At 46.2% G+C, this 26,063-nt stretch overlaps 1 protein-coding gene across 6 annotated transcripts in view; it reads right to left on the bottom strand.

Annotated features, from left to right (window-relative positions):
* The window catches only part of CAMK2B (calcium/calmodulin dependent protein kinase II beta), a 103,857-nt gene extending 85,574 nt beyond the window's left edge, over positions 1-18,283 (bottom strand). For 5 of the 6 annotated variants that reach the window (XM_081287010.1, XM_081287007.1, XM_081287011.1 and 2 more), the window contains exon 1: positions 17,839-18,108. In XM_081287010.1, the coding sequence (XP_081143136.1) occupies positions 17,839-17,903 (65 nt within the window). In that variant the 5' untranslated portion in view covers positions 17,904-18,108. Of the gene's footprint in view, positions 1-17,838 lie in introns of all 6 variants that reach the window. The other variant, XM_081287009.1, reaches the window with a different exon arrangement.
* Positions 18,284-26,063: the final 7,780 nt, after the last annotated feature.

Here is a 26,063-nt window from a genome sequence, read left to right as displayed (position 1 = left end):
TCACAGGAAGAGGGTATAAGCAGGGGAGGAAGGTGTGAACAGGACAAAGAGGGTATTAGGAGGAGGAGGAGGGTGTGAGCAGGGGGAGGAGGGTATATACTCAAAAAGGAGTATGTGAGCAGGAAGGGGATGGTGTGAACAGGAAGGGGACAATGTGAGCAGAAAGGGGATGGTGTGAGCAGGGGATGGTGTGAGCAGGAAGGGGACAATGTGAGCAGAAAGGGGATGGTGTGAGCAGGGGATGGTGTGAGCAGGAAGGAGAGCTTATGAGAGAATAGGAGGAGAGGGATAAGGAGGGGTGGCAGGAAACTCAGTGCTGGGACTTCCCCTACTGTTCTGTCTGTCCCTTGGCACTAGGGACAGGCCCCTAGGCTCAGCCACATCTTTGAAATTCTTCAGCAGCCCACATGGAGAGGCCTGTAGGTGGATCCATGACTGAACCATTCTCTGTGAGGAGACCATGTGTGCCTGTAGCCTGGGACCTTGGTCATCCTTGGCCACAGGAGAGGAGCTGAGCCTGAGAATGGCCAAGGTGGCCTTATTAGCAGATAGGCCACCTGAGTTCCTCTTCTGAGGGGGCTAATTCTTGTTTGATTTGTGGTCTTCTTTTTACAAGCCAAAAGCTTTCAATTTCTTTTTTTGTGAGCTGCCTACTTAACATCTTTCATCTATATTTCAATTAGGGCTTTGGCTGTCTTCTTATTGACCTGAGGAGATCTTTACATGTGAGAGAAACCACCCTTCAACATCTCCAGCCCCAGTATCACATGTGCCAGCTGTGGCCCCCTGACATATGGAAATTATCTGGGAGATATGGAGTACGGCACATTCTTCTGTCCCCATAACATAAAGGTGGGCACTTTGAGGAAAGAGTCTGTTTCTTCTCTGTGTCCCTAGAGTCCAGATTCACAGAAAGCCATGCTTGTCAAGAGATGCTGGCAATTAGCTAGCATGGGCAGCTGCCATCCCCACTTCCATCTGAGAAACGCCAGGGACAAGCCAGGTTCCAGGATGAACATGCTGCCCAGGCAAGGGGAGCCAGCATGCCCAAAGGGAGGATTAGGCAGGCCAGAAGAGGGATGAGCCTTGCCCACTCCTGTGTGCTGTGTCCCTCATTGTTCTCCTCCTCCTTATCTGCCCCTCTGCCCTGCCTGGGACTGCCAGCACTTCTCCACAACCCCCACTTCCTCAAGCATCTCCCCTCAGTACCCAACTCCTGGACCCCTCTGCTGCCCTCTCTGGGCTGGGTCCACAGGGACGCCTCAGCTGCAGGAAGAGGTCCATTACCTATCACAGTTAGCTCTGGGAGGACCAAGATGCAAGGGAAACTGCAGGGAAAGAGCAGTGGAGGGCCCCAGATTCCACCTGTTTCCTGAAAGCCAGGCCCAGTACTGGTCAAGGAACACGGGTGACCACTGTCTCTATGACTGATCATTTGAGCATCAGAGAAGAGACTTTGTCCATTGGCAGGTCTTGCAAATGTGGAAGCATGGCAGTCCCTTAATGCTCACCCAAAGAGGTTAGGGCTGAGTGGCCAACTCTCCTGGAGCATCTATCCATACCAGCCTGCCCCTCACTGACAGGCCAGGGAGAGCCAGAAGGGTCCAGCAAAGGCAGGAAAGCACTGAGCTGTGGGTGGTGCCCTTCCTAGGGTGGCTTATGTCCTCAGCCCAGAGCCCTACCTGGCACTGCCTCCCTCACTTGTTGGGCCACCAGCACAACTGCATATTCCCCAAAGTGCCACTTCCATCTGAGAAATGCCAGGGAAAAGGTAAGGTCCCAGGGGAGTGGACAGGTACCAGGCTAGGCCCTAAAAAGGAGGGGGCTCAGTCTGCCTCTGAGTAGGCTGTCCAGCTGGAGCCAGGGTCTGGGGTCCAGGCTGGCATACTCAGTCAAGGGCTGTGTTCCTGGCCTGGCAGGAGAAAGGAGTCATGGTGGCTTCAAGGCCACTATCCTCTCAGGTTGGCTAGAGCCTGAGGTCAGAGCTAGTAGGAAAAAGGGCTGTGCTGTGACCCCTCTTCACCTGCCCACTGAGAGCCTACCATGGATATCTGATCCTTAGCTCCATTACAGGGCATAGAGAGGGCTTTAGGAAGGAGATAAGTCATCCAGGTGTGCAGAAGAGCCGTCTTCCCCCAGGGTACAGGCACATTGGCCCAACGCTTCCCTCGCACATAGACTGTCTCTCCTCTGTGGCCTGAAACATGGCGGCAGGAAGAGTTTGCCTCATGACAGCAAGCAGCCTGTGTTATCAGAACTTCTATGAGATGTGAAAGCATCCAAGCTCGTACCAATCTGAAAGACACCAGGCCAAACAGCAAATGGATTCAGAAACAGCCGCAGTAGTGGGTGCTACAGAAGGCTGGCCCAATGGCAGCCAAAAAACCACCTTCAAAGTCAACACTTCAGAATCCACAGCCCCCTGCCTGGCAGAGGCCTCCCATTGCTGTGTCTGGGAGGAAAGTCACCAGGAATGGAAGGCCATGTTGGCTCATGGAGGACAAGTGGGAGGACTCAGGATATGTACAGTCTGGTACCATGGACACAGACTCTGGGCACAGCAGCTATACCCGGGACGTGCAGGCTCCCAACTCACAGACCCAGAATCAGAGGGGCTTCAGAACTCATAATGTTTATGTCCCCTTGGTTTTCCCTGTAATGTGCATACCAATTAAAGTTTTCAGGATTTTTGTTTTGTGTTACATTTCAGATCAAACAAATTTAATCCCTCTTATTTTATTCTTTTTAAAAAATATTTATTTTGGGGGGGGGCTGGGGATGTGGCTCAAGCGGTAGCGCATTCGCCTGGCATGCGTGCGGCCCGGGTTCGATCCTCAGCACCACATACCAACGAAGATGTTGTGTCCGCCGAGAACTAAAAAATAAATATTAAAAATTCTCTCGAGAGAGAGAAGATGGGAGGGGAGGGGAGGGGGGATAGTAGAGGATAGGAAAGGTAGCAGAATACAACAGTCACTAATATGGCAGTATGTAAAAATGTGATGTGTAACCGATGTGATTCTGCAATCTGTATTTGGGGTAAAAATGGGAGTTCATAACCCACTTGATTCTAATGTATGAAATATGATTTGTCAAGAGCTTTGTAATGTTGTGAACATCCAATAAATTAAAAAAATAAATAAATAAATAGATTTTAAAAAAAATTCTCTCTCTCCTCTCTCACTCTCTCTTTAAAAAAAAAAAGTCTTCCTTTCTTTAAAAAAATATTTATTTTTTAGCTGGACATAAATCTTTATTTTATTTATTTATTTTATGTGGTGCTGAGGATCGAACCAAGGGCCTTGCATGTGCTGGGCAAGTGCTCTGCCGCTGAGCCACAAACCCAGCCCTTATTTTATTCTTAAGGAATGCAAAAGGATGTGGTAAGAACTGTCCTTGGGACTGGTCTGTGGGGCACCTTCATGTTCAAAGGCTAAGCTTTGCAGCAAGTCTCAAAGAAAAGAAATAGATTTCCACAGAACCAGAAGGGACCCTAGAAAGTCACGTGACCTGACACATCCGGTTTATATGGGTGAGGCCAAAACCCAGAGATACATGGCGGCCCAAGGCTATACCTCCCAGTGGCCAATAAGCCATGCCCAGCAGGAGGAAAACATGTATCATAGGCCTTAAAACATTTTTGTATATCATATTCAAAGCAGCATTATTCCCAATTGTTAAGAGGTGAAAGCATTCATTGATAGAAGAACGGATAAGCAAAACATGGTCTACACATACAATGGAATATTATTCAGGAGAGAGGGCTGGTATGCATTTTAGTGATAGAGCTCTTGCCTAGCATGCATAAGGTCCTAGGTTCCATGCCAAGCTTTGCAAAAAAAATTTTTTTTAAAGGTAGACAGGAGGGATATTCTGACACATTCCACATGGAAGAACCTTGCAGGTACTGTGCTGAGTGAAATAAGACATCTGTGAAGGGACAAATACTGTATGATTTCACTTATATGAGGTATTTAGAGGAGTCAAAATCTGAGGCAGGAAGTAGAATGGGGGTTACCAGGGGCTGTGGGAAGGTGTAAAGAGAATTAGTGTTTAATGGGGACAGAGTTTCCATTAGAGAAAATAAAAAATTCTGGAAATGGATGGTGGTGATGAGTGCAGAGAAATGTGGCTATACTTAATGTGACTGAATCATACATTTAATAATAATTAAGACAGTAAGTTTTGTGTTATGTGTATTTTACCACATTTTTAAAAATGTCCTGATAAGACATGTGGCCAAATCTCTGAGAAATCTTTAAGAAATAATGAAAGACTTGTACTTGAAATGCTTTCTTTAAAATCTTTTAGCTGGGCACAATGGCACACACCTGTAATCCCAGCAGCTTGGGAGGCTGAGGCAGGAGGATCACAAATTCAGTCAGCTTCAGTAACTGAGCAAGTCCCTAAGCAACTTAGCAAGACTTCATCTCTAAATAAAATATAAAAAGAGAAGGGAATGTGTCTCAGTGGTTGAGCACCCCTGGGTTCAATCCTCGGTACCAAAAATAAATATTTAAATAAATCTGGTTTTTAAAAAGAACTCCCATGTGTCCAATGAAACCTTAACCTCTGGTGACAAGTAAGAAAAATCTAAAGGAAAAAATCCATAATGACTCCAGACAGTAAATCATGAACTAAAAGCAATGGGTGGCAGGCAGGGCTGTTCTGTCACCACCATGTTCCCATGAAGCTGGCAGTCCCCAGACCTCCCCAGCCCCAGATGCCCTGAAGGCCATCCTGCCAGAGAGGTTCAGAGCAACACTCCTCCCACAAGACAGGTTGTCCTTGGCTGTCCATCATGCAGGTCATTGGTTAAAACAAGGTTTGTGAACGCCAATCAGAAAATTAGTGTAAGGATAACATTCCTCTCAGCCTGCAGAGGAATCATGAAAAGCACCCAAACCATGGATTCTGTTAGGACTTTCAGATGGTGGGGTCTGTGGATAATGCTCCTGGCATTGTCTGGGAGCTCTTATGATGAGGGGATGAGCCAGGTCAGGTGGAGAGGCAGCGAGCCCAGGATGGGAAAGGGGTTTCATCTCTGCAGGGGTCAGACACAGGCTGGGCCACTGGGGACAGAGAGGGACCCTCAGACCCTCACTTCCTTCCAGCCTGCAGAGGCCTTGTGTCTACCAAGTTTTCAGTGACTGCCAAACACACAGTCCCTGGGGATCCCAACTGTCCTGCTGCCCAGCCTACTGTCCTGAGCAATAAGCGAGTTCTCACATACTCTATCCATCTCCCTGATCTTGGGGCTGCTTTTCAGAGCAGCCACATCTGTGCCCCAGACGTTCCACCACAGCAAAGTTGCACTGCTGTCATGAGGACCCCTACCCAGACTTGAGGTGCCTGAGCCTCTTGAACCTTCTCTGAGGAAGGAAAGAAGGCAACGAAGGGATCAGGGATGCCACCTCACGTGGGAGTAAAGGGAAGCCTCAGCTCCAGCCTTGCTGCAAAGATCTGGCCTTGAGTGTCGAAGGGATGGTCTTGAAAGCTGTTCAGAAAAGAAGGAAGATGGATCCCAGAACATGAAGTGAGGCCACTATGTCAAGTTTTGAGAGTCAAGGCACTTATTGGGTCCCTAGAAGTGGAACCATCAGAAGGACATTCCTGAAAGTGAAGCCATAGGGATGTGCCCTCACCACTTACCTGCCTCTGGGAAAGATAGGAGGTGGCATGCGTCTTGGGTCCAGGTCAGAGCTAAAGGGGCCCACAGGTCCTGGACGCTTCTTGCCAAATGGGAACCTGACGTTCCCATGCCTCAGGCCTGAGCTCACATCAGGCAGGGGCCCAGGGACTGGCTAAGTTTAGAGACACCGTCACCAGGCACAGGTCAGAGGTTGTGGTGACAAGACCGTTTCTCACTGTGGTTCATTTGTGAAGACTCCACAGCAGAATTGGCTCAAAGGAGCTGGCCCAGCCAGAGCAACCGTTCTGGCAGGTCCTGCCGATTAAGGAAGGCCCTGAGTGAGGTGTTGGCGATCACATTAGTTTTAAAGCTCACTTCTCAGCAATTGGAAGGTTGAGATCCAGATGGAAGAGTTTTTATTTTTCTAAGTGGAATTTACACATTTTAATAACTTTACTGAGATATAATTCATATATCAAACAATCCATCCACTTAGAGCTTATAATCCAATGGCTTTTAATACATCCACAGAGTTGTACATCCATTACCACCATCTAAATTTACAACACTTCATCGCTCCCAAAAGAAACTCCTATCCATTAGCAGTCACTTCTGATCCTCTCTCCCCACTGCACCCTCAGTTCCACTGTCTGCTCTGAGGATTCACCTATTCTGGACATTTTTTAAAAATTTTTATTTATTTATTTATTTTTATGTGGTGCTGAGGATTGAACCAGGGTCTCACACCTGCGAGGCAAGTGCTCAACCACTGAACGGCAGCCCCAGCCCTATTCCAGACATTTCATATAAATGAATTATAGAATATGTGGTCTTTTGTGACTTGCTTCTTTTACTGAGCATGTTTTTTAAAAATATTTTTAGTTGGAGGGGCTGGGGTTGTGGCTCAGTGGTATAGTGCTCACCTAGCACCTGTGAGGGCCTGGGTTCAATCCTCAGCACCACATAAAAATAAATAAAACAAAGGTATTGTGTCCAAATACAAATAAAAAATAAATATTTAAAAAAATTTAATTGGAGATGGATAAAACACCTTTTTTATTATTTATATGTGGTGTTGAGGATTAAACCCAGTACCTCACACATGCTAGGCAAGCACTCTACCACTGAGCTACAATCCCAGCCCCACTAAGCATGTTTTTAAGGGTCATCCATGTTGTAACATGTAGCAGTATTGCTAGAACTTCTAGAACTTTTAGAATATTCCATTTCTTTATTCATTCTTCAGATGATACACATTTGAGCTGTTTCTACTTTGGGGCTATTATGGATAATGATGATATGAACAAGTTCATATGTGGATATATCCAGAATGACTAATGATGTTGAGCATCTTTTCATGTGTTGTTGGGCATTTATAATGCCTTCTTTGAAGAAATGTCTGTTCATATCCTCTGTCCATTTTTTAATTGGGTTGTTTATTTTACTGTTAAGTATTAAAAGTTCTTAAAGTATTCTGAATACTAATTCCTCATCAAATATATGATTGGCAAATAAGAATCAGCTTCTTATATGTTGTCTTTTCACACTTTATTGAAAATATTATTTGAAGTACAAACTTGAATGTTAATAAAGTTCAGTTTATCTGTATTTCTTTTACTATATATTTTTGGTGTCATGTCTACAAACCATTGCCTAAACCAAAATCACAAAGATTTACTCCTATATTTTCTTCTAAGAGTTTAACAGTGTTTTAGCTCTTACATTTAAGTCTGCGATCCATTTTGAAATAATTTTTTGGAGATAATCTTTGTATACAGTATCAATTAAGGTTTCAACTTCATTCTTTTGCATCTGAATACTCAACTGTACATTTGTTGTACTTATTATTTTTCCCCCATTGGATTATCTGGGCACCTTTGTCAAAATCAGTTGGCCATAGATGAATAGATTTATTCCAGATTCTCAATCTTATTCCACTGATCTATGTGTTTATCCTTCTGCAAATACCACACTGTCTTAACTGATGTAGCCGTATAGTTTTAAAATCAGGATGTGTGAGTCTTCCAAGATTGTTTTTCTTTTACAGATTATTTTGACTATTCTGAGTCCCTTGCAGTTACATGTAAATTTTAAGACAAACAAAAAATTCAATTTTTAAAGAGATAATACATTGAATTTGTAAGTCAATTTGGATTGAACTACCATCTTAATAATATTGCCTTCAATCCATGAACATGGGATGCCTTTACATTTATATAGGTCTTCTTTAATTTCTCTCAAGAGTGGTTTGTAGTTTTCAACACACAAATATGTCTTTTCTTTTATTAAATGTATTCCTTTGGATGATATTTTAAATGGAATTATTTGTCTTAATTTCGAGATTAAGCATTACTAATGTAATGAAATACACTGGATATTTGTACATTGATCTTTTATCCTGCAACTTTGCTCAATTCATTTTTTTAGTTCTAATTTTTTTAGTAAATTATTTAGGATTTTCTTACACAAGATCATGTCATCCACAAAGAGAGGTAGTTTTATCTGTTCTTTTTCTGGTTATTTTTCTTTATTACCTAATAGCCATGGCTAGAACCTTTCTGTACCATGATAGAGAGAAATGAAAAGAAAAGACATCCTTATTTTGTTTCTGATCTTAGGAAAAACACATCTAGTCTTTCACCATCAAATATAATTTTAGCTGTGGGTTTTTCATAAATGCCTTTAAACAAGTTTAGGAAGTTCTCTTTCCTAATTTGTAGTGTTTTTTATCATGAAATAGTACTGGATTTTGTCAAATGCTTCTTCTGCATTTATTGGGATAATCATTCTTTTTTTGATTAGTCTATCAATATGGTATATTACACAGATTGCTTTTTATGTTAAACCAACCTTTCATTCCTGGGATAAATGCTACTTGTTTGTAATGTGCTATCCTTTTCATACATTGCTAATTGGTTTCATTATTATTTTATAAAAGATACCAGTCGTAATGTCCTTTCTGGTCTGGTATCAGATGGTCTGTCATTTACAGTTACTGACTTCATTTTTAAACGAACTGGGAGGAATTTGTTCCCCTTCTACATTTTGGGAAAGTTTATGAAAAACTGTATTAATTCCTCTTTAAATGCTTGGTAGAATTTATCATAAAGGTCTCAGAGACGGGGTGTTTCAGAATGGGACATTGAAATTACTAATTCAATCTCTACTTGTCAAATTTTCTATTTCTTCTTGGGTCAGTTTCAGTAGTTTACATCCTTCTCTTTGTGCATTTCACCTAGGCTATCTAAATTTTTTTTTCACACAATACCTTTATTTTGTTTACTTATTTATTTTTATGTGGTGCTGAGGATTGAACCCAGGGTCTTGCATGAGTTAGATGAGCGCTTTACCGCTGAGCCACAACCCCAGACCAGCACATAATTTTTTTAATATTCATTTTTAGTTATAGGTGGATGCAATATCTTTATTTTTATGTGGTGCTGAAGATCGAACCCAGTGCCTCCGGCATGGTAGGCGAGCACTCTACCTCTGAGGCACAACCCCAGACCCAGACCAGCACATAATTTTTAAAAATTTTATGCTTAGTTGTAAATGGACACAATATCTTTATTTTTATTTATGTATTTATTTTATATGATGCTGAGGATCAAACCCAGGGCCTCGCACATGCAAGGCAACTGCTCTACCACAGAGCTACAACTCCAGCCTGGCACATAATTTTTCACAGTATTTCCTTATAATCCTTTTTATTTCTTTCAATTTGGTAGTAATGTCTCCTCTCTCATTCCTGACCTGAGCAATTTGAGTCTACTCTCTTTTTTCTTGGCCTGATGACACTTTCTTAAAAAGAACAATTTTTATTTGTTCTCTTTAGCTATACATAACTGTGTAAACAATTTTGATATATTTGTACAAGCTTGGAATATCTTATTCTAATTAAAATCCCTGACCACCCTTTTTATAGCTGCAATCTTCCTTCTAACTGGTATTCCTGCATTTCCACAGATATTTATCACCAGCTACACTATCATATAATTCTTTTTTTCAGTACTGGGGAATTGAACCCAGGGCCTTGCATAAGCTAAGCAAGTACTCTACCCAGTCCTTTTATTTTTAGATATTGATGGACCTTTATTTTATTCATTTATTTATATGCAGTGCCGAGAACTGAACCCAGTGCCTCACACATGCTAGGCAAGTGCTCTACCACTAAGCTACAACTCCAGCTCCTCTACCCAGACCTTTGATTAAATTGTCTTATTTTGGACAAGCTGGCCTCAAACTCGTGACCCTCCTTCCTCAGCCTCCTAAATAGCTGGGATTACAGGTGCATACCACTGCACAGGGTCCCGTCAGAATCTGTTTAGTTTTTACCTGTCTCTCACCTGCCACCAGCACATAAGCTCCCCAAGGCAGGCATCCTTGACTGTTTTGCTCACTATTGTTTCCCAAGCAGCTGGAAGATGCTTGGCAGGTGGTGAATGTGCAACCAGATTTGTACAATGAATAAAAGAGTCTTCAGGACAGCAAGAGAAATCAACAACTGGCAAATACAACCCAGAATGTAATTACCATCCTCAAAAGAAACCAGAAAAAAAAAAAAAGTAAGCTCTGGTCTCGTGTTGTCCAGCTCAATAGCCACTTGGCATCACATAACTTCAAGAACCTGGAATGTCTAGTCCAAACCATGACATACCTTAAATATAAAATACACAACAGGTTTCTAAGATATAACATAAAAAGAAATGCAAAATACTTAATAATTTTACATTGATTACATGTTGAAATTATATATGAATATAAGGTTAAATGTGTGTGTGTGTGTGTGTGTATAATTACTTTCATGTTTCTTTTGACTTGTTTTTTTTATGTACTAGAATTTTTTTAATCACACATGTGGATCCCCTTCATAGCTACATTTCACTTCTTCTGGACAATACTACTCTAGAAAACTTGGATGGGATGGGGGTTAATATCATTGTGAGTGTACAGAAAACAAAGCCAAATTCCAAACACAAATAGTGAGGCTCTTAAGGAACCAAGGAATGTGAGGGTTGTACGGCTCGGGCCATAGGACAGGTTCAGGCTTCATGGCATATGCATTTACCACTGGAATCACTTGGAAGCTTTTCAAAACCCTAGTGTCTGAGTATCTGGGCTTCAGTGAACATTTCCCCAGAGGCCTCCAAGCTTCAGCCTGAGCTGAGAAGCATCCCCCTGGTCACCTCTTCATCAGAAGATTCTGCTTCTACTAGAGCCACAAACCTCCCAACAGCCAGCCTGGATCAAACCCATGGACTTAGAGAATCAGGCTGTCCCTCAACATGCAAGAACAGAAGTACCATGGAGAACTTCATTATGAAATGAGCAGGATGCTGCAAACCACTTGGAGGCCAGCTCCAGGCAGGTGTCTAAGAGTGACAGCTCTGTGGCTGTCTCACCAGGTGGCAAGACCAGCAGGTCACTAGGAAGGCACTAGCAGACACTGGAGGACCTGCATCTGTGAAGTGGGATGACACTGCTCTGGGAAGCAGGCAGGACTGCAAGGCCTGAACGGTCCAGGCTATCACAGAGCCACTGCTGAGCACCTGCTGTGTGCCAGGCACTGATCTGAGCACTCAAGCACATTGGGTGAAAGAAGGAGGCTTGGAAACCAGCACTGACTGGATGTGCATTAGAGCAGAGCACAAACCCCGGCATCTCCCCAAAACATGTAAACGGCTCCTTCCCTAACCAGGTTCACATGCTGCTCACAAAGTGGGGAGACAAAGATAGTGGTGATTGCCAATAGTGGGAATGATCCCCCTTCTATAAAATATCCCAAAATTGTTGCCTGACTACCGCCAATCTGTTCTAGATTCTACTAAAGCTTGTATCTGGCTTAATAAAGAATAGTGACTTTAGTTATTTTAGGATCATCATGTCAAAATATGAGGCACCATGTCCACCAGCCGCTGAGCCCTAATCAAGTTTGTGATTCTCATCCAGGAGACAGAAGCCACCCAAAGTTCAGCAGCTAAAAACACCATCTTTCACACAAAACCATGTTTTTATTTTAAATAAATTCAGATTTGCATATGAATAAGATAGGTATTTGTATGTGATATATCCATATGGCAATGTTTTCTACCCCGAACTAAATTGACACATATGCATTTTCATGTTTCTACACTAACAAAGTGACTTGCAGCTGTAAAGGATGCTTCACGAATAATCAAATCAGATTCCATTTTTGGTAGGAGAGACAGAAACAAAAAAACTTAAAATCTTTGGAAAGGCCATATCTCTCACTTGGACCAGGGAGTACGGGGTCAAGACGTCTTTCCCAGAGCAATCGTTACACGTTTCTATCTACTTGGTCTTTTCCATCAAATTACTATTAAATTCCAGAATGACTCAATATAGACTCTTGAAAGGCCAAGAGAGCCAAAATAAGAGAATCATTCCTATTAGAAAAGCAAGCATTGCATATCCTTCCCCTCCATTCTTGTGGAGGCCCAGATACAAAGAAAAAAAAAAAGCCCAGAATACACTCTTCAGTTTCTTCAAGTGAGACTGGGACTTTCTTAGTATCAATGACCTTAACCTCTGCACTTCTAAGTGGTCAGTACCTGCGGTAATACCGAGAACCCAGCCCTTCATTCACAAGAATCACACCTTCCTAGAAACTTTTCAGGCCCTGAATTCAAGTATAGGGCCCTCCCATCTTCTGTCACTCATCAGAAGACTGGTCCCAAATTTGGGTTTTAAAAGTATGGCCAGAGCTGGGGTTGTAGCTCTGGGGTGGAGGATCTGCCTCGCACATGTAAGGCACTGGGTTGGATCCTCAGCTCCACATAAAAACAGATAAATAAAATAAAGGTATTGTGTCCATCTACAATTAAAAAAAATTTAAATAAATGAATAAATAAAATAAAAGTATGGCCAATGCATGTACATCCATCTCTCTGCTAAGGGGACCAGCAGCCCAAATCCCTAGGAAAAGACATACTGACATGGCGGATAAGCATGGAAAAGTGTCACCAGTCACATGCATAGTGATTCCATATGTGCTTTAAAATCACAGACACATGACATATATGTATCTGTGTAGATATATGTATACATAACACAACCTTATAGTGACATAAAAATAAACAACCAGGTTTTTCCAGCAGGTGAGGGAACATGAGTGTAAAAGGTCACATTCTGGTGCACACTTCTTACTACTTGATTTTTTTTTCACAACAAGACTATATTGCCCTAGTAATTTAATTAATAAAATAAAAGTTTCAAGTCTTACTGGTTTCAAATGGGGTCAGATTGTTGGTTGTCAAGGAGAGACAATGAAAAGAAACGACATTTTCACAAATGGGAACGGGGTGGGGGGGGGTGGGCAGTGCCCTGGGTTTGGAAAGGCACAAAGACAGCATGGCAAGCTGCTAGCTGAGGACAGGTGCAGTCTCCAGAAGCCTGGGTTCAGAGTGGACCACAAGCTTGCCACAAGTCAGTTAACAGAAAAACAGCATTTTTAAAGTACATTATAGAGTAGGTTCGTGTGCTTTTGAGAGAAGCAGATTATAGAGTTCAGAGTCAAAGTACCTAGAATCAAACTCTGACCCTGTATGACTTTTTGCTGGGGATGGGGCTTCTCAGTGCCTCAGTCACCTCTTCTGTAAACTGGGAATATCACAGCACCTATTTCACAGAGCAAGCATGTTAATAAAATAAGCACCACTGAAGTGCTAGCAACTGTTACAAGAAAAGAAAGAGTCCGGTAGCAAGCATGCAGATATATTCTTAGCTCTCAGCAAAGTAGGTTATGGTATAAAAATACCATTAAATAGTAACTAAACTAGCGTCACCTTAATGCGCATCTTGCCAGCAATCTCAGCATGTGCAACTTCTTTTTAAACTACCCTACATTAAAGAATCAAGACAAGAACTTCTCTGGCCTTCTTGGAGACAGACCAGTAGGCCTGAGGCCACTCACCCCTTCCTCACATGGAGAAGCCACCCTCAGGCCAGGACCTAGGGACCCAGCCCTGCCTGTGGGTGGGTAAGTGGCCAAGTCCTAACACATCTTGCACCTCAGTATCCCACAGAGCAAGGTACAAGGGAGAAGGCAAAGTAACGAGAGTCTTGAGGAGGGAAAGGCAACTGGGGGAGGGATAGTGTTTGGGACAGCCTGGCTGAGTAGCCCAAGAAAATGGAGCCTGTCATTGGCAAAGACCCTGAGACAGGAAGGGACTGATGTACCAGAGGAAGGGAGGAGGAAAGCAAATACAAGATTCCTCCTCCACTCCATTCCTGTCTTCCCTGGCAACCGCTTCAAAGCAAGGAAGTCTCAAAAATTGATCTGCTCTGAATTTCTGAAGTTTATCTATTAACTACCTAGCAGGCCATCCACTGGTTCAGAGTAGGCCTGCTGGCAGAAAGCAGGAGCAAACAGCAATACCTCCAGTGAGTGGGCAGGTTACACATGCCCCAGAATGCAGCCTGCTCTCTACTTCCTGGGGGCCAGTGGAGGAGTCAAGGACACATCAAGGTCAATTCTAGGCCTAACTGAGGTTTGGGGATTGCTGGGAGGAATGGGAGACACCCTGGGCTGGAAGTCAAGGACATACCTGCTGCCTAAATTTGGGCAAGTCGCTGATCTTCCCAGCAGTTTCTGTAGTTGTAGAACAGAGGTGGAGGGAAAGCGTTCCTGGACAGCTCAAATAATATCAAACATTTAAAGTTCCACACCCATTAGATGCTGTGACCACGTGGGCCATGGCCCCAGTCCTCTGGAGGGGTTCATGAACTCCTGAAATTACATACAAAACCTCATGGGAACTGTTTCCCTCTAAGGAGATCATCTATATTTTAAGGCAACAATGACTTCCCAAAAGTGAAAGATTCACAAGCTAGAACCTAGAATGTGAGACACTTCCTGCCCATAAACCTTCACCACCTGCCTGTGCCAGGGAGAGCAGCACCAAGGGCAGGGGTATCCACAACACAACTAGTGGGAGTGGACATGGCAGGGTAGACCCTCACTGACAACCCCACTGACAGGGATAAACCCCAAAGAAACTCTCACCCCTGCACTAGCGAACACATGCACAGTGTTGGTCTCGTGGTGGGTAAGAGTGCAAAGCAGGAAGCAAATCTAGACTCCCATCAGGAGGAAAGCAGATGAGACGTGGTGTTCTTACGATGGATCACCACGCAGCAGTCGGCGACCACAATTTATTGGTGGCACAGATGTCAATAAGACTATGCTGAGAAAACACGTGAAAGAATCCCACATATTAGTATGGATACTTCTATCTCCCAGGCTCAAGAGCCCGGGAGAAAGGATACAAATGCCTAACAGCAGTCAGAGGAAAATGGGTTACTTAACATTTATTTGTAATGCTTTACTTTTCATAACTTTAAAACAGGACTTAAACCAAAATGATGAATAGTTTTCAATTCTGGGTAGAAGAGACAGGAGTGTTCATTTTGTTTATCCTAGAATTTCTGGATTTTAAAAATCTATCTAATAAAAAAAGTAAACTGTACTGCTATTTGGTCCGTGTGGACTGAGGGTTTTCCTCCTTTGCTCTGTGTCGGCTCGCAGGACCTAGGCTAGAGGTGGCTCGGTATCCCAGCATATGGGCCTCCGGGCAAATGTCCACGAGCCCCACGGAGTTGGGCAAGGAAGGGCACACACTGCAGCACTGTCACTGGGGACAAGTGGAGCAGGCCCCAGAAAGTATCTCTCCTTGGCCAGCTGACTTGCTGCCCAAGTGTCCAGGGAAAGATCAGGAGCAGAGACAGCCGAGAAGGCAAAGGCCAACGCCCCATCACACACACGCAGCTGTGGGCCTGTGACCCTGTCCTTCTGCCAAGCAGGGAGTCAGCCTGACTGGGTGCCAGGACTATGGCTTTAAATAAACTTGGATGTGTCCACCTGGGGCTGGGAAGCAACACCACTGTGCCCCAGGCAGGCGTTATCAACAATTGTCGGACATGGCCATGGCAGGATGGGCCTGAGTTCCCCCAGCTTGGCCTAGGGGTGTCTTGCCCTCCAAATATACTTCCTGCATTTGGCCCTGGCACCTAGCAAACTCCACAAATGAATGCTAGGCTGAACCAGCTCATTCTGGCTAGGATTCCTAGCCTCTGGTCCCAGGTCCCAGTGGACCCCTTGACCTGAGGCTTCATTCCTTGCCTGATCACATGCATGGTCTCCCCATGTGCTCCTTTATGATGAGGGCTCATTGTCTTGCCTGTCTACAGAAGGAGCTTGTGGCCCCAGCTCTCACCTGTCTGAGCCCTCTGTCTCACCTGCCATCAGCCCTCTCAACCTCCACCCCCCAGCGTGGGTGACAATAACCAACAGCTGCTAGACCCAGAGGCTCAGGGGAGGGCTGGTCACTTAGGCCATCACTCAACTCAGGGAAGCTCACACCAAAGCGAAGAAGGGAAGAACAGTGGTGAGCTGCAGACTGGGAAACCAGGGCAAATTGGGAGGTCCTGAAAGGGGCTTCTTGGAGGAGACTGGTGAGGCCTGAGCACAAGCACAAAAGAAGACAAGAAGCTTCCCCAGGAAGAAGAGACTACCCACTGCTGCCTCTTCCTGACAGAACCAGGCAGGCACACTGACTGCTGCCATCTGCCCCGCAGTGCAGGACACAGCTCTGGAGGAGACAGGATGGACAGGAACAGAGCCACTCAACTGAGGGTCTGAGAGCTGGACAGCCAGCCCCCCACCCACAGCCCTGGGCCTTCTGTCCACATAGGAAGCCAGCTCACCCCCACCTAAGGGCTCCCAACCTGTCACCCTCTTCCTCACAGACCTCCATCCCCCAGACAGCTCCTGGAAGCTTCTTCAAGACCTGTGTCCCTGGGGCCCACAGGGAGGAGCACACAGTGAGGATGAGGATGTCCCCTGGGTGGCTCTCCAGGTCCACCCAACCCCCACCCTTTGCTATCCAGCATAGACTTCCTCTCTGTCACTTCACTGTGTTCCTCACCCCCCAGGCCTGACCCGATTCCTCTCTACACGTGCTGGGAAGTGGGGAATGCGCACACCCCCACACTCCTCCAGCTGGGCACTCCACAATTATCAATGATCAGCGTCCCTCGCCCACCACAAGGTTTCACCAGACGCTTTTTTAGTAAAGGAAAAAAAGGATTTGCTGCTGGATGTGTAATAGGAAATCTCGCCAGCGCGCCCCCACCGCGCAGGAGGGGTGGGGGGAGGGGGGAGGAGATGGGGATCTGGAGTTCTCAAACCAGCCCCAAGGGATGCCAAGTGCAACTACCCAGACTCAGAGAGGAGACCCCACGTTAGAGACGAGGCCCCTGAAGGGCTTCTTGGTCTCTGACCCAAGGGGCAAAGCCAGGTCTGGACACTCCAAACTAGGGCTCCCGCCCCCACATTGTTCACGCTGCGGAGCACAGTCAGAGGAGCCAGGGCACCTGTTCCCCGTGAGGCCCTACCTGAAATAAGCTTCCAAACCCCCTCCTTTCAACCAATCACCACCACAAAAAATAATGCTCCAAAATCCAGTCTCCACCTGCCTCGATGACCCCAAAGTCAGAAGCCCAATCGGGTTCCCCGCCTCACCCCCTCATTTCCCACCCTGATGACCTGATGCAGGCTCTTTGACCTCTTCCCCCGCTCTCCAAATTCGTTTCCAGAAGAATCTGGGGGAAAAATGCTCCAGAACCCAGATTCCTCAAGGGACCCCTGGCAGAAGCTGCTCCCACGCCGGCACCCCCCGCACAGATGGGGCCACGCGCAGAAGCAGGCGGGAGCAGGTCCGCCACCCCCGCCGCCTGCCGCTCGGGTGGGGGTGGGGAGAGCGTTCCCACACGGGGGATGACCCCCTGGGGCCACGACTGACCCCTCCCGGAGCTCCAGGCCCGGCTGTCACCCCCATGTGCCCCTCCTCTCTGACCTCCCCGCCGCCAAATGCGTCACGTCTGTCCGGCGCTCCGGGGACACCTGCTGCCGCCCCCGCCGCGCCGCGTCCAGAACCTTGAGTCCGGGCCCCGGCCGAGCCACCGAGCTGGGCAGGGCCGTACACGCTGCGGTCCAGCAGCCGGGCCCAGCACCGAAGCTCGAGGGTCAGGCCCGCGCGGGGCCGTGCGGTAGGGCCGGGAACCGGGAGGAGCCGGGGGCGCGCGGGGCCGCAGTGCGCTCGGAACCCCGGCACGGAGGGTCCCAGTTCCCCGGGGCCCCACTCCTCTGGGGTCCCAGGCCAGGACGCGCGCGCCTCGGCTCTTACTTGCCAATATCCTCGTAAAGCTGGTACTCGTCGGTGAAGCGGGTGCAGGTCACCGTGGTGGCCATGGCGGCGGCGGACGGGCTCGGCGTGCGCTCGGCTGCGCTCGGGCGGCGACTCCGTCTCCCGCTCGCGGGCACGGCGGCGACACGGGCGCGGGCGCGGGAGACACCTCGGCTCGCGGCGCCGGGCGGGGGCCGGGCTGGGCTGCGCCGCGCGGCGAGCGCACGCGAGATCTGCTCGCTCGGTCCCCGCCAGGAGCGCGCCGCACACCTACGCGCGGGGAGGCGCGGGCGCCGCTGTCACCGCCGCCGCGCCCGCCGGGCCCGCTGCCTTCTGTACGCGCCGCGCCCGCACCCTACTCACCCAGCTCCTGCCTGCACCCGCACACGCACCGCACCAGTGCCCTGTACCTGCACTCGTTCCCGCGCCTGCACCCGCACGCGCGCCTCACCCTGCACCCGAATCGCGCCTGCACCCCGCACACACTCCGCGCCCGCGCCTGCACCCGCACTGCGCCCGCACATCGCACTAACAGCCGTGCCCGCGCCCCGCCCCCGCACTTGGGCCGCACCCGCACAGTGCCCGCACACTGCACCTGCGCCGGGCACCCACCGCGCCCTGCACAGGCAACCACCGAAGAGCTGGCTCTTCCCTGGGATACCAGGATGCCAGCGACTCCCCTACTCACACACACACAAGGGACCGCATACAATGAACCCAGCCTCCTCTGCCCTGAAGGCTCCCTCCCCTGGGCTGCAGTGGGGAACTGGTGTCCACATAGAAGATTATTCGTGTGCCATACCCAGAGGACTCATTCCTTACAGTCCCATGAAAAGATGCTGCCAGACCCACCCTGCCCAGTCTCTATCGTTTCACATGCACAGTGGCTTTCTGCTTGGCCTGGCAGAGCAGCCCAGGGGCTTCCCAGGCTGAGCACACGCCAGGGTGAGAGAGTGGGAGGGTGAGAGCTGCCCCTTTTTTTCCTTCTATGATTGGCTGCTGGGGTATCTGAAGTCCCAGGAATGGACATTTGGAATCCAGGCAGAGGGACCTTGAGCCAGAGGTACGACGACTGCTCTGTCAGGGACTCTGGGGTCCTGACAACTTGAAGTCACCAGGCTTTGTCCATCTGCTTGCCCCCTTCTCTGCCCTGGAAGGAAAGAGTCCATTCTTCCCCTCTCCATCTCTTGAAAGTGGCCCTGAAGGCCAAGGAGGAGTTGAGCACAGGCAGGGAAGAAGGGAGGGTGGAGGCAGGACCCACCCTGTTTCTTCCAAAAGCCTTCCCCCAGGGCAAGCACCCACACTTTTCTGATGGGATGGGACCAGGTCTGTCCCAGGCAGGCTCTGAGGTCAGAGTCTTCCAATCAGTTCTGGATAGGGCCAGACTGCTGTCCTGAGATAACCTGCTTACTGCTCCCCAAGGGCAGATTCTGGGCTTGTCCAGCTGGTACCTCAACCCCAGGCAAGACCATGCCTACCCCTGGAAACCACAATGTCTCCTGGATAAAGGAGCTAATGAGGGTTCTGCAGAGGGCAGCTAGGGTCCTTCCCTGCTAGGATGCACTTGGCACTGAGCTGCCTGGCAAGGAGTATGCCACATGGCAAATCCCTGCCCTGGTCAGAAGATGGATAGCTAGAGGATGAGGGAGATGCAGAAGTTCAAAGCAAGTGTGGTTTCCAGGTAAAACCAGTTGAGGCAAAGAAAGCCTGGCCTTGATCTCAGCAAGAAGGAAAAGCAGGCAAGAAGGGATAGCAGTTTGTGCCTCAGCATTGGGCTTAGACATGGAGAACCCTAGGCCATCCTAACAGTCACAGGTTGGGGGACCAAGGTTTGTTCTTGGGATCTAACCCCACAGGAGCCTGTCCCTGCACCTGCTGGCAGCAGCTGCATTGTGCCCTTTCTGAGTTCCAGAAGGAGGAGGCAGGGCTACACATAGAGTACAATTAGCAAAACAAACAAAACAAAATTGCACCCCTCTGTAAGTCAGACTCCAAGCTACCCAAAATCACATACACTCCTACCCATGTGTTCAGATACAAAGTGATACTGGAACTTAATGACAGCAGACATTGATTGTTCTTACATGCATTTTACATGTTTTCTTATTTATTTCTCAATCTTATGAGGCATGTATTATCATTATCCCATTTTACTAGATGGGATAACAAAGAAAGAAGTGAGGTAAGTTACATGGCCACAAGAAGTGGCTGGCATTCAAACCCCATGGCCCAAGAAGCCTCCCTTAGCTTTAACTTTCTCACACAAACACACATATACAGATACACATATATACACACTTACTGACATACATAAACACATGTGCATGCATACACATATAAATGTAATGTGTACACAAACAATGCACACAAACACGTGTGAATATACAGTACACCCATACACAAACACATGCAAACACACACATCTATACATACAGCTTCTTGAAGCCCCAAATGAAGACATAGTAGCATTCTGGGTGGTCTCATATGAGGTCACCTTTCAAAAAGTAGGGAGGCTATCCAGGATGAGGGTTACACAAAAAGTTGAAATCACTAAGAGGCACAATTTGAGGTCCACTGTATCTCCCCCACCTCTGTTTCTGTTAGCACCTGGGATGTCCAGGAGCTCTCTCTGGGCTGAACATTAGAAATCAGGTGGCCCTGATGAGGACAGGAAAGTCAGAGCAAGTGGGCACTAAACAGTGAGGAAGGGTTCAGCTACCAGAGGCAGCCAGGCTGTCCCTCCCCATACAGAACAGCCCACTCCTGCCTCCAGAGACAGAGGGTTTCTCCCTCACAGGGCAAAAGATTGGAATGAAGAAATGCTTCCAGCTATGACTCTTTTTGGTCTGGAATCCAGAAGCCCTCTCATTCCCTTTGACTCTATTCAGGCCCAAACTCTCCTCTCCTCCCACCCCACCCCATCTCTTCAGGAAGGACCCTCTTCCACCCCCACTCCCATGTCATCTCTGCCTCCCACCTTGTCCTTTCTAGCTCACTTTCGTAAGCAAGGAGGGCTCTCCCTCCCAGGTGGCAGCTGGGGTGGTTGTGGGGAATATGGGTTCTAGGAGGTTATTGTTAGGACAGTCACCATGGCAACGAGCATCACATCTGCAGAGCCAAAAGTGCTGCACATGGGGCTCATTCTCCCAAAAGAAAGCAGTCTTCCCTGTCCCCTCACCTTCAGGAGCTGCTTTCATGTGTGTGTGTGGAGGGGGAGTGGAATGTCACTGCTCTTACCTCTCCCAGACCCAGCAGAAGCAGATTACCAGAGCAGAAAGACCCAAGTCCATAAATCCCCAATCATCTGACCCTGGATGTGGCAGCCCATTCAGAACATCATGGCAGGCATATGAGATGGGGATGGGGATGGTGGTGGTGGTGATGGTGATGGTGGTGGTGATAGTAACAGTGATGATGGTGTTGATGGTGGTGGTGGTGATGATGGTGGTGATAGTGACAGTGATAGTGGTGTTGATGGTGTTGGTGGTGATGGCAATGATGATGGTGGTGGTAATGATTAAGGTAGTGGTGGGAATGGTATTGGTGATAATGATAATGGTGAGGGTGATGATGGTAATGATAGTGGTGGTAGTGATGGTGATCTTGAAGATGTTGAGAGTGTTGGTGATGGTGATGGTGAAGGTCTTCGCTATAATTTACAATGCATTCACCACAGGCAGAAATCATTCAGAAAGTCTGACATCTACCACTTCATATAAATTCACAACAATACTGCAGTATAGGAGCTATCATCACCTTCCTTTTATAAATGAGGAAACTTTAGTATAGGTAGACTGAGCTTGGATCACAAAGTTAGTCCAGTATTAGCATCCAGATCTGTCTTCACAGTTGATGACTTTAACCATAGTGCTTAATTCAAGAGTGATCCCTGACCTTCTTTATGCAGTTACTGTGCACCAAGTGTATGCCAGCCCTGTCCAGGCACCAAATCACATACAGACTAACACCCAAGCCTGACAATAACACGTCAAGTAGTGGTGTTTGTTATATAATAGTCCTCCCCACCACTACCTCACCCACAGCTTGACTTTCCATGGTTTCAGTGACCCATGATAAACCACAATCCAAAAGAGTTAAACGGAAATTTGCAGAAATAAGCAATTCTTAAGTTTTCAAAAATATTTTCAGTGGTAGATGGACACAATATCTTTATTTTATTTATTTTTATGTCATACTGAGGATCAAATGCAGTGCCTCACATGTGCTACGCAAGTGCTCTACCACTAAGCTACAACTCCAGTTCAATTCCTAAGTTTTAAATTGCACACAGTTCCAAGTAGTGTGACCAAACCTCACATTATCCCACTGCATCCCACTGGGACATGAGTCATCTCTTTGTCCCGCATATCCACAGTATGTATGTATGCACAGAAAAAAAAAAACATAGTATAAGGTTTAGAACTATCAGAAGTTTCAGACATCCACTGGAGGGCCTTGGAACAAATCTCCCACAAATAAGGGGAACAATTCTATATAAATTTAAAGCCGAGTGATCTGCAAAAGAGTGACAGAGTGGCACCTTCAGAGTGGGTGTCCATGGAAGGTTTTCTGAACTGGTGACCTGTAAAATGAGGTCTGACTGAGAGAGAAAGTAGCCTCAAAAGAATAAACAGGAAAGGTTTGACAGAAGAGGCAACCATGCAAAGACCCTTCAGCTGGACCAAAGTGGTATGTTTAAGAAAGAGAGTGGAGGGGCTGGGGATGTGGCTCAAGCGGTAGCGCGCTCGCCTGGCATGCGTGCGACCCGGGTTCGATCCTCAGCACCACATACCAACAGAGATGTTGTGTCCACCGAGAACTAAAAAATAAATATTAAAAATTCTCTCTCTCTCTCTCTCTCTCTCTCTCTCTCTCTCTCTCTCTCTCCCCCCTCTCTCACTCTCTCTTTAAAAAAAAAAAAAAAAAAAAAAGAAAGAGAGTGGAGAAGGGATGGGGTTGTGCTCAGTGGTAGAGCACTTGCCTAGCATGTGTGAGGTGCTAGGTTCAATGCTCATCACCACATAAAAATAAATAAATAAAATAAAGGTATTATGTCCAATATATATATATATATATATATATATATATATATATATATATATATAAAAGAAAAAAAGAGGGTAGAGAAAAGAGAGCAAGCAAAGTCCCCATGAAATTTTATACATGGTTCATCTACAGATTCTCTCTGGCATCTAAGTCCTCTAAGGGATTTGGGCCACCTTAATGATTAATAAGCAAAGTAATGAACCTTCCCAGTCATCACTTGGCATCCACCACTGACCCAAAGGCCCTCCTGAGAACATCGGTCAGAAAGTTCAGACTTGCTTTCTTCTCAGTGGGCACCATCATGTCGAAGAAATGCCATACCTCTGGGAGGCAGAGGGAAGTGAGGGCAACCTTGCTAACTCCACTCTTCCACTGGAGCTTGGCGCCACCTCTCCTGCATCTTGTCCAGACCTCTGGGTGGCTAGAATTCCCAGAGAACCCTGGCTCTCTCTGATCCCTGGGTGAGGTGGACCCTGTCTGTTCTGGTTGGTGTGACCTCCATCCTCCTGGAGACACCTCAGACCTAGACCTCCAAAGAACTAGCACTGCCTCAGCCTAGCCTCCAATCCAGGCATCTCCATCACCAGGAGTGCTTAGGCTAGTGGGAACAGGTAGGTTCACATGGCCATGCAAGGTCAGGGACAGCTCTAGTTCCTCCTTCCCTGGGTGAACACCACGGTCTTGTTGTCATGGAAACTGCCTCCTACAGGGGTGGGGAGGAGATAGATGTCAGGAGACCTGCACTGGAATGCTTCCCATGATGTTTTGTGCAGCCTCCAGTCATGGGCACGAAGGCCCTATTGTCAGAAGAGGCATGGTGCTAAATCTGTAGTTCACTGAAGACAAAGAGGCCTATATGCACTGTGGGGTGGTCAGGAGGCCTCAGGAACCAGGCTATCTCCATGTTCTGCTCTGGTGTCTGCGGTCAGCCCCATCTTGGTGCCTCCCACATTCTGCTCTAGTATCTGAGGTTAGCCCTTTCCCAGTGTCCTGACATGGAGATTCAGCCATCACATCCATGTTCCCTACAGGGGATAGAGAAAGGAAGGATGATGATTAGCACTGGCCAGATTTTGCCTCTTGGCCCCACTGACAGTCCATCACATGACTATTCTTAGCCACAGGGGAGACTAGCATGTGGGTGTCTGTCACTGAGGAAGTAGAGAATCACCCGGAGGACAAGCAGTGAACTGTGTTGGCCATTGCTGCTGAGAAACAAAGTCCACAGAGCATATGGCAATTGTTTCTGGATTCTGCTTTGTGATAGGAGATAATACTTGAAAATTGTAAGTATCTGCTATTGTTAACAGATGTAATACACTATAAAGATCATGTACATAAACAGAAGACAGATGCTCAGGAGACGTGTTTGGCAGGGGTTTTTGTTTTTGTTTTCGTGGTACTGGGACTTGAACTCAGGAGTGCTTTACCACTGAGATACATCCCCAGCTTTTTAAATTTTGAGACAGGGTCTCACTAAGAAGCTCAAGCTGGCCTCAAATTTGGGAATCCTCCTGCCTCAACCTCCAAGGTACCAGGATTACAGGCATGTGCCACCTCACTCAGCTTGACAGTTTTTATAAAGCTAAAGAGATGTCTTCCCTATGACCCATCAATTCTTATCTTAGGTATTTACCCCAAAGAAATAAAAAATATCCAAAAGAAGGCAGGAAGGAGGGAGGGAGTGAGGGAGGGAAGTTTGTACACACACATTTGTAGTAGCTCTATTCATAGAACTGAAACTCAGGAGCAGCATAAATGTCTCTAAACAGGAACATAAACAACGTGGTTCCTAGATCAATAAAAAAGAATACCTACTAATACACTCGTGATGCAGAAGAATCTCTCAGAACTAAAGCTGAATGGAAGAAGCCAGATACAGAGAACACATACTGCACAATTTTACTCCTACAGAATTCTAGATGTAGTCTATATTATAGAGATCAGAACAGTGACTGCTTCTGCATAGGATTAAGTGGCACCAAAATTGACTTGGAATTTTCTGGGATATGTATATCACTTCTACCATATATGGTGTGTGTGTGTGTGTGTGTGTGTGTGTGTGTGTATGTATATATATATATAGTGTGTGTGTGTGTGTCGTTGCCCAAAACTTGGCAAACTGTACACTTAAAATCAGTGCATTTTAAATGTGATTTACATGTGCGTTCCCAGTAATTATGTATGTAAATTATTCTCCAACTTAAAAATTACATGAAATGTAGGTTGATATCACTATCCCATATGGGGAATACACTTCTTTTTCAGCCACATGAAATAATCTAAGCAATGGAGCAAGTATTAGGAGACAAAGGAAATTTTTTTAAAATTCTACAAAAGCAGGAATCACTGAAAACAATATAAAAATTAAGAAATAACTAAAGGAAAGTCAAATCCACTCAGCAGGAAATTTTAAAGACAAACTATGGGCATTACAGAAATGAGATCTACAAACAAACATAAGTAAGACCATTTTGTAAGCTGTGGGCACAGTCAAAGCTGTGCCCAGAGGAGATGTCATGAGTCCGTGTGAACTTATTGGAAAATAGGCAAGATTGAAAATAAACTAAAATTTTCAGCTCAAGGAGCTAGGAAAGTTTAGCAAGATAAATCCAAGAGATTGTCAAAGGATTTGATTGCACTGAACAGAAACAAATGAAATTTTTAAAAAATAGGATGACCAATTAGTAACACCAAATTCTAGATCTTTGAAAAACATTTTTATTTTACTTTTTTATGTTGCTGGGTTGGAATCTGGAGCTTTGTGCATGCAAGGCAAGTGCTCCACCTCTGAGTTCACCCTTAGCCCCCTAAATTATAACAGTTACAATAGACAAATCTTTGACAAGTCTGTCAATAGCAAAAATAAGCCTGAAAAGTAGAAACAAAAGAGGAAAAAAATGAAACAAAAAGATAAAGATTATGAAAGAATACAATTGGCCCTCTATATCTGCAGACTTCAAATCCAAATATCAAAATATTGGGGGAAAATTGTGTCTGTGCTCAACATGTACAGATACTTTTTCTTGTCATTATTCCCATGCAATACAGTATAACAACTATTAACATAGTGTTTACATTGTATTAGGTATTGTAAGGAAATTTGAGATGATTTAAAATATATGGGCAGATGCTTATAGGTTTTATTCAAACACTATGCCATTTTACAGAAGAAACTT

This window comes from Spermophilus citellus (assembly GCF_964194105.1).
Source record: "Spermophilus citellus genome assembly, chromosome: 3".
Taxonomy (NCBI): Eukaryota; Metazoa; Chordata; class Mammalia; order Rodentia; family Sciuridae; genus Spermophilus; species Spermophilus citellus.
This window is presented reverse-complemented; position numbering and strand designations above follow the sequence as displayed.